Source organism: Gastrolobium bilobum, unplaced genomic scaffold, assembly GCF_033153095.1.
Source record: "Gastrolobium bilobum isolate Gb01-03AN ecotype WA unplaced genomic scaffold, APGP_CSIRO_Gbil_v1 utg2831, whole genome shotgun sequence".
Lineage (NCBI taxonomy): Eukaryota > Viridiplantae > Streptophyta > Magnoliopsida > Fabales > Fabaceae > Gastrolobium > Gastrolobium bilobum.
In genome coordinates this window covers 416,854-429,269 of record NW_026899212.1, presented here as the reverse complement: position 1 = coordinate 429,269, position 12,416 = coordinate 416,854, and the positions used below count along the sequence as shown (strand labels likewise).

Here is a 12,416-nt window from a genome sequence, read left to right as displayed (position 1 = left end):
TCACCATAGTCTTTCAATTGCTTAGCATGACTCGTCAACACCAGGCACCTCTGTTCCTATTTTTCCCTATACTTCTCATACTATATCATCTGTTTTATCATATGATTCTTGTTCTCCTCCCTACAAACACTTTTGTCTTAATTTTTACAAACTCTTTGAACCTGACACTTACACATAAGTTGTTAAGCATGATAATTGGGTTAAGGCGATGCAGACTAAGTTATCTGCACTTTCTCATAATGATACTTGGTCGTTGGTCGAGTTACTTGAAGGGAAACAACCCATAGGATATATGGGTATACAAGATAAAGTATCGGTCTAATGGTTCCATTGAACGCTGTAAGGCGTGCTTGGTATCGCAAGGATTCACCGAAATGGAAGGGGTGGATTATTTCATTATTTTTCCCTAGCCGCGAAGTTAACCTTTGTAAGAACTTTACTTGTTGTTACTTCCATTAAAGGGTGACACCTTGAGTAGTTAGATGTCAACGTTTTCTTGCACGGTGACCTTCGCAAAGACGTGTATATGTAGCTTCCTCAGGGTTTTTCGGTTCCTTCTGGTTCATTAAATCTCGTGTGCAAGCTACGTAAATCATTATATGGGTTGAAATAGGCAAGTAGGCAGTGATATGCCAACCTCTCATAAACTCTTATCTCGCTTGGATATAAGCAAACCACTGCTGATCATTTCATGTTCACCCTTGTCTCTGCTACTTCGTTTATAGTTCTTCTTGTTTACGTTGACGATATTATTCTTTTTGGGGATTCTCTTGCTGAAATAAATTGGATCAAAGGTTTTCTTGATTGTCAGTTCAAGCCCAACATCGGATCCAAAACCAAATATCACTCCAAATACAATGGCACCAATTTCTCCTCATGCAATCTCCTTGGTGTATTTATGTGCCACTAATCATCAGAGAATAAATAACCATTTTTTGTTATAAATTAGTTAGATTGTTAGGCTAGCTTTCTTGATTACCTTTTCTGTTATTGCTTACAGTTGTAACTGTTATTCTTTGCAGTGTGTATTTCAGCTCCTATATATTTTGGTAGCTGCTTGTAATTGTACATACTTTTCATAATTCAAATTCAGATTTTCTTTACACATGAGTTCTCTTTTCTGATATAAAGACACATACATGGAAGCTACATATATTAGCAAACTGCACAAGGAACAAGCATACAAGTGAAAATGAAAGCTAGCATCCAATCCCAAGGGGAGCTAAAAATAATTTCTGCCAAATGACTGGTCCAAAATATTATGACACTTCTGGATTCGGCTTCTTATACATCATCGCTACCATATCATGTCACTTTTGTTATTCGGTATGCATACATTTTTGTAATATTTAAATAGTTGAAAAATTATTAAATTTTAAACTGAATTTTCTAATCCCGTTTGGATTTTGCAACTGAATTATAAGCATGGCATAATTTTTATAATTTTTTTTTGTGGGGATTTTTTTTATTAATATTTACATTACTGGAGCTGCATTTTAATTCTTATCAATACCTTTCTCCCCTCCAACGAGAAAAAAGCTTATTAGGAATTAAATAACACAAATAGAAAGAAAGAAATTCTCCTACTCAGTTTCTTTTTTTCTCTCTCTCTGCATGTGCGAGCGTGCGCCAGGGGGTGTTTTGGATTCTTTTCATTAAATTTAATTAATTTAAATTTTAATGGTAGATTTAGTTCTCCTTACCACTGCATATATTTTTCACCAAGCATGATAAATTCCCTAACATATATTGGGATGAGTTAGTGATAGAACCAGAAAAATAACATTGAAATTATAGAGATAATGGAGGTCATGCCTCTTTTACATACACTAATATGCAGAAAATAAACCCCAAGAAAGCCTCAACTCCCCCTCAAACCAAACACCTAGGCTCAAGAGTTCCCTAGAGGTCTCTCAAATTCCCACTAACCAATTCTGAATACATGCATACTGAAAACCCCACCCCCAAATCACTTTATATAACATCATCTCTCTCCTCTAACTAACTACTATGGACTCTTTTGCATTGCTGAACTTGGGCCCACTAATCATAGCCCATCAGTTAGTAATAGCCTATTAAACTGTATATTGCACAATTTCCACCTATTTATACACATTATTATATACTTTGATCCAAACAAAAACCCAGGGAATCCATCTTTTAAACTTATAAACATTATAGGTAGACCAAAATTTTAACAAATCAACACTGGTACAAAATGGCTACCGCCGTGTAGGCAGTTAAGAAGGGCTTTTAGAACACATTCAAGCATCAGTCCTAAACAATGAAAACACAAAAAGAGTACTAGTCATTCCAACTCTTAATTTCATCACATCCTCCTTTCACTCTAAATTCAGATCATGCTTATCACACGAGTACTAACCATTAGAACCATAGCTACCATTATTACTCAAAGTATTCGACGGACCAATGTTAAGCTAAGTTAAGATCTTTACAAGATCCGCGTTCTTTCTGGACACAGCATCATTTGTCTCAAGTGAAGTTTGCCTTCTTCTGAAGACACCCCACAAGTAATGCTTATCATGAAATCCTGCCCAAAGGATAACTCAAATTAAAATGTATCCTTAAGTTCTATAAACAAATTAGATTGGAATGTGCCACTGAAAAGCTAGAATAAACAAAACTCACTCCAATGTTGCATTGGCAGCAGCACAGTAGAAGGAAAAATTAAAAGCTCTGCATTTTCAGCCACAAATCTTATGGCAAGTTCAAGGCGAATGATGTCATAAACCAGCATGTCAAACACCTTTTCGGCTCTGTAGGGAAAGTAATATTTAGAATATACCAAATTAAAGAAAGAGCACAGTAAAATCAAGTAAAAATTATCGGAGAAATTACCCTTCATTCTCAGGAAAGAAATAAAGAGCAATGCTCTCATCAGTTGGGCCCCCGTTGTTGAAACTTTTAGGCCACACCTCGGATCTGTAAAACAAATCTGCACGAAGCACCTCTGGGAAAAGTTCTGTCTCCCCCAAAACTTTGGAGCATGCTAAATTGGACAAATGGGCAAGAAGTCCAATAGTTTTGTGGCCTACGTTCAACCTTCCCCTATTATCCAGAAAATTCAACTTCAGATGATATTCACCACAACAGCTATAGAAGTTTACCAATTTCAAGGGAAAGTAGCAAAACAAATTTCATACCTCCAGATTGGATTAGCAATAGGCTGTGCATCAACATGACAATCTAATCCTACACAATTTAAATCATCATTAGCTGCATCTCTAGGAATTGATCCACACTCATTTTTAAACTCACTTGCTTCTTCATAGTTGATAATCTCAGGTGAATTGCGACTATCAGATAACAGGACCTTTGCCTTCTTCTTTCTCTTTATGCAGCTTTTCAGTTCTCTTTTGGCTTGGATTGCATTGTTTACCAAAATTATGGAGTCAGTTGTTCCAGATGAGAGAAGTGTAGATTGGTGAAGAGAAGATGGTAGTGCTACCTTTCGTTCACAATCCTCACAAGACCAAAAAACATCATCAATAAAAATCACAGGCCCGTCCAAACAGTACCTGAAAAAAAGTAAAGTTAAGAAGTCAGAGGCCAATTAAAGCCTTGAAGAAGATGAAACTGCAACTTTATAAACTGCAAATTTTTTATTCACAAAAGAATGGGAGAAAAAATCAGATTTGATTTAAAGTTCAGGGTACTAATAAAATGGCAATAAAAAATATGTTGTGTATCTATTCAGTAATCCTTTGGTTAACCCAAACCCAACTATAATGGGTACACTCCCAAGTCTCACCTTCAATACCAAAAGAAATTTTAAGAACGTCCATATGGCAATAAAAAGTAGAGGCATCTACAGCTATGTACTGATGATAAAAGCCCACTACAGAAGTAAATCATAATTTTAAAAGCACTTTAACTAAAATATAAAAAGAGGGTGGAACGGTGGTAAAACTGTTTTCGTTGTGATTGAAAGGTCACGAGTTCGAATTCAGAAAACATATTCGAATTCAGAAAACATATTCGAATTCAGAAAACATATATTTTGCAAATATGCAATGGTAAGGCTATGCACAATGATTGCCCTCACCCCTACCTTTGCTAGTCAGAGTTTATTGGGGAATGAATTTTAACTAAAATCCAAAATCATGTAAGATATGATAAATGTAAAAAAACACGACAGATTATACTCAAACAGGTATTATACTCAAACAGGTGGGCAGGGTATTAATATCAAGCAGTGAGTATCACTCCAATTATTAGTCTCAAACAGAAATTTTAAAGAATGTACAAATGGCATTAGAGATAGTGGCATCTGCAGTTAAGTATTGATGACAAGAACATTCTAAAAGTGCATCCAAGAATGCAAAGAGATAGTAAACAATAAGTACCTATGCAGAGCATAAGCCTCACACTTCATGCAGAAGACCAATGTCTCCGGAAAACCTTCGTGGCCACACTTGAGACAAACAGTATCCTACAAAACGAATAAAGTTTTACACAAATGGTTCATAACTCATAAGAGCAAAAGTGCAACTCCAAATATGCATACAAAAGCTCTAAATCATAACTAGCCTTTGCTTTTGAGCAATGTATGGTTAAAAAGAACAATTCCAAAATGTTGAAAAAAACTTGCCCCATTCTGGGATCCAATATTTTTGCCAGAGATAAGAGTATAAATATTTTTGCAATGGCAGCTACAAAAAATTAAGAATTTTTTCTTCTGCTCAATTCAATATATCGTCATCAATTAGAAAATCCAAATTAGACAACACGGATAGGTTCATGACTGAGTGACATCATCAATCTATAACATGCATAATTGTAACAAAACCTTATGCAAGAAACATAATCAACATAACAGCAGGATGAGAGAGAGAGAAAGAGACAGAAAGAAAGAGAGAGAGGGAGAGAGAGAGAGAGAGAGAGAGAGAGAGAGAGAGAGAGAGAGAGAGAGAGAGGGAGAGACACCCACCATTGTGTTAGACTGAGAGTGTTGTGAGCGAATTCTCTTCATTAGGTTTTCAAAGGTCAGATTCCAGAGAAAAGTACAAAACCTACCACTCCTTTAGCTTTATGCAACTCCAAAGTACAAAGATCAAAGCCCAAGCTCGAATACAATATTTATTTTTAATCTATTCACTAATCCGGCAATTTGATACAGAGAATCACACCTAATTTATTTTAAGGGAAAACTTCAAAAACGTCGTTGTAAATTTTTTTAGAATCATTTATCTTCTTTCTCGAAATTTTTAATCATTTATCTCTTTATCTAAAGTTTTTTTATTATTTACTCCTTAATTTGATTTTCCATCCAAAACTACAGTTAACAGTATTAATTATTTTATAAAATACCAAAAGTACCCTTTAATTAAAAAAAACATTGACGGTGTTTATGTGTTGAGAGTTGTTGCTATATCCTCTCTTTGTCATCGCCTTTGTTGCTCCAATTGCAAATTTCTATAGTCCTTGAGCTTCACACCTACGTCGGTTTGGCTTCTCCTTTTCTCTGCACACACGAAATGATTTGACCGAATCCTTATCCACCGGTGCACACATCATTTGAGCAATTTCAGGTTTGTCAATCAAAACCCTAACTTGATTTTGTTTCAGTGTTGGGAAAGACAAACAAATACAAAAATCTGTGTTGAAAAATTAAAAGATAGATACAAGGGAAACATTTATCCTTTTCTGCATGTATTCGATTTCTGAAAATAGCATCTCGTTCGACGAATCTTTATATTAGAAAAATGCAGTATTTATAAGCTAATAGATAAAGTCATCTATTATTTCAAAAATTATAGTAAGAATCTTTATATTACAAGAAATACCTTCTTGGAACGTTTTCCCTATATAATATTATTCTAATTAGGCATAAAGAATTTTTTAGAGCATCAATCCACTATAATATTATTTTAATTTTTTTTCTCAACCCTTTCTTTTTTTCTTTTGGTGAAGAACTCAACCCTTTCTATATTGAAGTTCGACGAAGCCAACTGTAGTGTTTGCGTCTTTCTATATTGAAGTTTTTTTTTTTTACCTTGCATTTGCGTCTTTCTATATGAAAGTCGTGAAGAATTGTCTATTCTTTTAGTATTCTTTTTCTCTAATCTTTTCAATTATTTTTTTGCAATTTTTTTGCATCATTACAACATATTTTTTCAGTCTTTTTTGCATCATCACAACATATTTTTGCAGTTTTTTTTTGCATCATCACAAAAAGTAAGTTGAGAAATATATATTGTTTGGTATGCAGATTGCAATGGATGACTATGATATAGGTCTTCCATCATCACAACATATTTATGGAACTGAATTTGAATATGATGATGAAGCTGAGTTTGAAGATGGTGATGATGCTGAGTTTGAAGATGGTGGAAAGGATTGGGGTGCAGATGATATATTCGATGGTGATGTTTTGGATGAGGACAAAATGAATGAAATTATAAATGAAGACACTGATGGGGTAAGATTGAATTGGCACATGGAATGGAGTTTGGTGATGTTTATAAATTTTAAGATGCATTGAAGGAGTGGTGTATTTCTCGTGGGTTTGAATACATGTGTGAATAAATTTCTCGTAAGAGCAATTAGTACATGCATTGGTGGTTGGTGGAGAGAACACTTTTCAAATTAAAATATGAAAACCCATCCACACATGTACTAGACAAGCTTCAAACAGTCTTATTACTTCCAAGTACTTATCAACAAAATTATTAGAGGATTTCAGATCCAACCCGAAGGAAGAAATGAGTGGATTGAAAAATAGAGTAAGTAAAAATGTTGGATATGATGTAGGAATTCAGCAGCTATACCGAGCAAGGAAGAAAGCAAAGAAGACTATTTTTGGGGATCATGCTCGGCAATTTGAAGTTAGTCGTGCATATTGTAAAATTATTCTAAATACTAATTCGGGAAGCTTTGTTAAGCTACATACTGAACCACAACCTCCGATAATAATTGATGGGTTTGTGAAAGAATTGCTCCCTAGACACACTTCGTGGTGATTGGGAATCTGACCGTGAATTCTCAGGTGAGTTTTATAATGGTTCAAATCAGTTTCGTAGTCCCATGCCTAAATATCCATCGACAAACAATGTTGTTTGTTTTTTAATTAAATGGTACTTTTGGTATTTTATAAAATAATTAACATTGTTAACTATAGTTTTGGATGAAAAATCAAATTAGGGGGTAAATGATAAAAAAACTTTAGATAGGAGGGTAAATGATTAAAAATTTCGGAGAGGGATAAGTGATTCTGAAGAAACTTACATGGGATTTTTTGAAATTTTCCTTTATTTTAAATACATTTACTCATGAGTTATGACGCAATCTTATGGAATCTTTGAATATCTTTTCTTTGAATATTTATTTTAAATCTTTGAATCTTACAGAGCAAAGTACAAACCCTACCAATCTTTTAAATCTTACAGAGTAAAGTAAAAAAAAATATAAATCCTATACATTATATATGTAAGAAAATTTTATTTCCTACTAGGTTAACAATATTAAACCCCGTTATACTTCGTGGCACTTATCAGTATTAGATCTACTTGGATTTGAAAATCTTTGCTGTAGATATGTTGGTTTTTTATGCCTCTAACGTTAATTGGGAGACGCGGATATTTATGTAGCCACCTATTTGTGATCAACGTACCGAATTTTTTTTTCTTTTTTAATTTGTCCAAAACCTTTCAATTTTATTAAGAATAGTTATACTTATTAATTCTTAATACATGTTTAGCTATTGTTAGATTAATTTGAAATTAACAGTTATTATTTTTTTTTCTCTTTTTTAACTGTTGATTTTAAATTTTTTAACCATTATTTTTAAATTAATTTAACAATAATCAAACAAATAATGAGAGTGATAAACTTAAAATAATAATATGTATTACTTTTCCCATTTATTTATTTTTTGCAGGGTGCCTGGATTTGCTTTAGTACCATTTCATGTGAATTCATTGAAAACGTTTTAAACCAAGGTTTAGCTGATTGTTGTATTAGATAACCTGGTGAGGTAGCCCAATAATAGTAGAGCTAAGTGGGTAGGGAAGGACTTCATTTTCATTCCTATCAATGTCAATCTTAGAAGAGGTATAAGAATTTAATCCTTTGACTTTGCCTCGCATTCGAGATCAGTCTCGTAGCTGGACTAAAGATCCAAAGCTTTTAGGAATATTCAAGAAAACTTACTTGCCTCAAAAAAATAATTAAAGTTAATATATAAAAAAAAAAATAATTGGGTGAGGCCACTTCACTCTGCCGTTTAAGAAGTGACAGATTATTGTAGTTTGATTATCAAACTATGAATGTGTACATTGAGGATAAAATGCTAATAATTAAATATAGTTGAAATCAGAAAAATATTAACAATATGATGCACTCCCAGTATTAACAATATTACCATCTCTCATCCACTTTTTTGAAGTTATTTGATGCAGACAGGGAAATTGCAACATTATTAACAATATGCCTCTCACAAAAGTGCTAAATATGTCTTATTCATTCTTAAATGATACCTAGTTTGGGCATATATAGTCTCTGCATAGAGTTAGATAACTTGGAAGCTAGTACTTAAACCTGCACATCAAAATGGTAATGATCAGATGCAACAATTAATGGTATTCGTTTATGATAATTTAATGACACAAGACTCACAAATAAGAATCAACAGATACTGGAATCACATTGAAAAAGTGTTTTGACCTATAATTGTAATATGCGTACTGAAAAATAGATACCATATCAGAAGTCACCATTACTAGCAACGGTCACTGCCAGCTCCAGAGTTTCTCTAAATACTGCTAGCAAGTGGAAATTTACTTCATTCTTTTTGGTCATACACATTCATACATCTTTCCCATGCGACTCATCAACCTTTTTAGATCTCATCTTTAAATTCAGTGGTAGTTCCCAAATTCCTGTTGCTCACCCACTTGAATCTCTAGATGCATGCAGTCTATACAAGTTTAGTTTGATTTCTGACATTTCATTAGTTTCTTGTCAGCTAGTCACCAAAACTTAGAATAGAATATGTTTTTCTAAGATAAGAATTCTCCATAAATATAGCTTTTTATAAAAAAAATAAAAAAGTCTGTATTTTTGTACAACTCATTAACGCTTTCTTTAGTTTTTCACTAATATTTATATATTTTTATTTAACAAATGATTGAATTTTGTTTTACATTTGACTTTTGAACTTTTGACTAATAACAAGTTTGAAACAATGTCCATTGATGTTATGCTCATCAAATGTCCATCTCAGACATCAGCAAAACCAGGGGCTCAGTAACCGTTTTGCAAAAAATTATGCAGCAGCAAAGATGGGTCAACATTAGATTAAATGGTCATTGATTTCAAAGAGACATAAACCAAAAAGACTTGGTTACCAATTTCAATCAGATATTGTTATTAAACAAGTAACAAGCACTTTTTCTTGTGGCTGAAAGCATTACAAAGACCCATTATCACTTAGATCCCTGAAGACAATGTTTACTCACACATCAAAAATCTAAAATAATCTGGACTTCCATGTACAAGTCCTAGTTAAATTGACTCCTAGGTGTGAAATATGGAGCCTCATCTGTACTGAGCCAATCTCCGATAACATTTTGTGTTTCGGGTGTATCATTTGGACAAATAGGCCTAATTATCACCCTTGGTTTGCTGGGAGGCAACGAGGGAAGTGGTGCTTCTTTCTTAAGAATTCTACTTGCTTCTCTCACTCTTGGTCTCTTGTCATAGTCAGGGTGTACACAAAGAAGCCCCACCTGAAGCATCCTTTCCATCTCTAATGCATCAAACTTTCCCATCAATCTTGGATCAGCAGCTTCAATGAGTTTATTCTTTTCCCACAACTTCCACACATAATCAGCAACCACAGTGCCATCATCTTCCACAGGCTTCCTCCCAGTTGCAACTTCTAACACCACTACCCCAAAGCTGTACACATCAGTCTTCACAGTAGGAACACCAGAATAAACATATTCAGGAGCAAGATACCCCATTGTTCCTGCTGGTATAGTAGCATCCCTAGTAATAGAACTATGTTCATACACTTCTGCAAGTCCAAAATCCCCTAGCTTGGCATTGAAATCTGCATCAAGCATTATGTTGCAGGTCTTGACATCTCTATGAATGATTTGCCTCTCACATTCTTCGTGAAGATAGGTAAGAGCAGAAGCAACACCCAGAACTATATTAACTCTTTGCTTCCATGAAAGGACAATTGAAGAATTGAAGTTTCCATGAAGAACTTTATTGAGGCTCCCATTTGGTAGGAACTCATAAACCAGGACCAACTCACTTCCTTCGCAGCACCATCCCTTAAGCTGAACCAAATTTTTGTGCCTCAAGCAACCCACCATTGTAGCAAACTCAGTGGCGAAAGGATTGGGCAAACAGCCTAAATCATTAGCTCTATCAAATCTTTTCACTGCCACATCTCCTCCAAATGGAAGAGATCCTTTATAAACCTTTGCTGATGCACCTTCCCCAACAAGCCTATCTCGATTAAACCCCATTGTGGCTGATTTGATCTCTGAAAGTGACAATTTCGTGGGCACTTTTGATGTCTGAAATCTACAACTTTGGCCATCCCTAATCTGTCTAACAACACCCTTTTTCTTTGTCAAGAAAACACAGATTACAACCACTGCTGCCAATGCTGACACCACAAATGCTGTTATGCCTCCCAATCCAAGAGCCATCTCCCCAATCCTTTTCCTTCTGTGATGTGCATCACTGTGCCGGGTGGATGTAGTTGAATCCCCTGCATAACACAAGAAGCAATCTCCTTCTTCTACCAAATCCATAGGACTCACTGAAAGGGAGTAACCAAAAGTTTTGAATTGCCAATGATCAACAAGGTGAATACCTGAGCCCTGTCCATTAGAGGCAGAGAAACCCACATGCATGAACTCCTTGAACTTCTCGGAAAGGTCTATCTGGGAAGCAAGAATGGGAGTTGGAGGCCTAGTTGAAGAGTAACCAACCCACACACGAACCATTTTCATGGCATCTCTATACTCTATCCACGCAGTGATGAGTTTCCCACTTTTGATATCAATTCCACGAGAAAGAGCATCCACGGAAGCAAAAGATACGACACTGCTGACATCAATGCCAATGTGGTTCCCGTTGGTGTCACCAAGTGAAGGATCAAAACTGGTGTCAAATTCCACAGCAAAGTATGAATCTTGTTGGTTCAAAACAGGTGCAGGAAGACCCATATAACCACGTGAGAGGCTTGCAAAGTCGGTGCTTGATGCTATGAGAAAAGCAATGCCATCCCCAGAAGGGCAAGAAGGAGAGGAAATGATTGAGAAAGAGAAGCGGCATGTAAAAGAAGCAGTGGAGTTTGTCACAGGATCAAGAAAGCGAACAGGGTACACGTAGAAAGCTCTTCCCATTCCAGAAGAAGAAGAAGAAAAGCAAGTGAGTTCCTTGGTGAGACTAATGGCATTGTCAGCGAAGAAGGCGTCACCATAGAGGGTGACGTTTTCTGAAGGCAAGAAAGAAACAGAAAGTGACAGAAAACTGAGGCTGATGAAGAGAAAGAAATGAATCCACAATAGCAGCAGAGAATGACAACGCATTGTAAAATGGAGATTCTTCAGAATCTTGGGATTTAATGGAGGCAAATATTCAAGAATTTGATTTCATAGTATTGGCAGTTAGGTAGGTAGTTGTTGTCGTTCGAAGCTCAGAGAAAATAGTGTGTGTGGGACTTTTCCCTAAATCCTAATCCTTTCTTCTAAGCCCTAAATTGTAAGGGTAATTAAGAGAAAAAGTTTTTACCACATTCATCACTTGGCTAGCATCAACTTTATTTTGGATTCTGCATATTCTGCCAAGAAACTTCTTCATTACTCAGAAAACCTGAATCGTGTGAGTCATTGAGTCTAATTGGATGCCATTTCATGTTCCTTTTATTTTTGAACAATAGCGCTTTTAATGAACATCGATCGCCGAAGGGGTTTGTTTCGTTGTTAAGAGTATTAATTAATTAATTCTCTGTTTTCTTAGTCGGATTATAACGACGGGCTATACTCTCATATTCCATTCATTGTTGGTGTTCTTCATTCTTGGATCCAACTTAACAATCAAATTAATTTATTTTACTAAAATTTAAATAAAATCATATAAAGTAATCAATCAATATTCACTTTTCGATATTTGATATATAAAAATAATGCTAAATTAAACATGGATGGAAGTGAAAAGTAAACAAATGTAAAAAAAAATAAAAAATAACTGAAATATATATATAAAGGGAATTAAACACATGCTACAAAAATTATTAAGAAAAGTATGTCAACACAATCATTAAATATAAAAAATAAATAAAATCCTAATTTACCCCACAAAAAATACAATTGATAAATTAAAGATAATTTCCCAACATTGATCTAGATTTTCCTTACGACTTCAAAGCC

General features: G+C 34.8%; 3 protein-coding genes across 4 annotated transcripts; 1 reads left to right on the top strand and 2 right to left on the bottom strand.

Annotated features, from left to right (window-relative positions):
* Nucleotides 1–1,778: 1,778 nt before the first annotated feature.
* Nucleotides 1,779–5,076, bottom strand: LOC133288331 (PHD finger-containing protein 1-like). 2 transcript variants are annotated; one of them, XM_061486062.1, is made up of 7 exons: nucleotides 4,952–5,076; nucleotides 4,368–4,453; nucleotides 3,280–3,539; nucleotides 3,165–3,213; nucleotides 2,860–3,069; nucleotides 2,650–2,777; nucleotides 1,779–2,551 (listed from the first exon to the last, which is right to left on the bottom strand). In XM_061486062.1, the coding sequence occupies exons 1-7, from the start codon at nucleotides 4,991–4,993 to the stop codon at nucleotides 2,439–2,441; spliced, it is 888 nt and encodes a 295-aa protein (XP_061342046.1). In that variant the 5' UTR covers nucleotides 4,994–5,076; the 3' UTR covers nucleotides 1,779–2,438. The 2 variants fall into 2 exon arrangements, with proteins under 2 accessions (XP_061342046.1, XP_061342045.1); XM_061486061.1 differs by having other exon boundaries at nucleotides 3,165–3,539.
* A 346-nt stretch (nucleotides 5,077–5,422) lies between these two features.
* LOC133288338 (uncharacterized) lies at nucleotides 5,423–6,990 on the top strand. Its single transcript, XM_061486067.1, has 3 exons — nucleotides 5,423–5,552; nucleotides 6,233–6,442; nucleotides 6,775–6,990. The coding sequence occupies exons 2-3, from the start codon at nucleotides 6,239–6,241 to the stop codon at nucleotides 6,877–6,879; spliced, it is 309 nt and encodes a 102-aa protein (XP_061342051.1). The 5' UTR covers nucleotides 5,423–5,552; nucleotides 6,233–6,238; the 3' UTR covers nucleotides 6,880–6,990.
* Nucleotides 6,991–9,521: 2,531 nt separating this feature from the next.
* Nucleotides 9,522–11,806, bottom strand: LOC133288320 (L-type lectin-domain containing receptor kinase S.6). Its single transcript, XM_061486050.1, has one exon. The coding sequence runs from the start codon at nucleotides 11,574–11,576 to the stop codon at nucleotides 9,522–9,524; it is 2,055 nt and encodes a 684-aa protein (XP_061342034.1). The 5' UTR covers nucleotides 11,577–11,806.
* Nucleotides 11,807–12,416: the final 610 nt, after the last annotated feature.

What these genes read in the sequence shown, in the direction of transcription:
- LOC133288338 (XM_061486067.1), top strand. Translation starts at nt 6,239, where the DNA reads ATGGATGACTATGATATAGGTCTTCCATCATCACAACATATTTATGGA. An exon ending in TAAATGAAGACACTGATGGG is followed by an intron (nt 6,443 to 6,774) that starts GTAAGATTGAAT and finishes GATATGATGTAG; the next exon opens with GAATTCAGCAGCTATACCGA.
- LOC133288331 (XM_061486061.1), bottom strand. Translation starts at nt 4,993, where the DNA reads ATGAAGAGAATTCGCTCACAACACTCTCAGTCTAACACAATG. An exon ending in GAGGCTTATGCTCTGCATAG is followed by an intron (nt 3,540 to 4,367) that starts GTACTTATTGTT and finishes ACTTTTTTTCAG; the next exon opens with GTACTGTTTGGACGGGCCTG. An exon ending in GCTGCCAATGCAACATTGGA is followed by an intron (nt 2,552 to 2,649) that starts GTGAGTTTTGTT and finishes TCCTTTGGGCAG; the next exon opens with GATTTCATGATAAGCATTAC.
- LOC133288320 (XM_061486050.1), bottom strand. Translation starts at nt 11,576, where the DNA reads ATGCGTTGTCATTCTCTGCTGCTATTGTGGATTCATTTCTTTCTCTTC.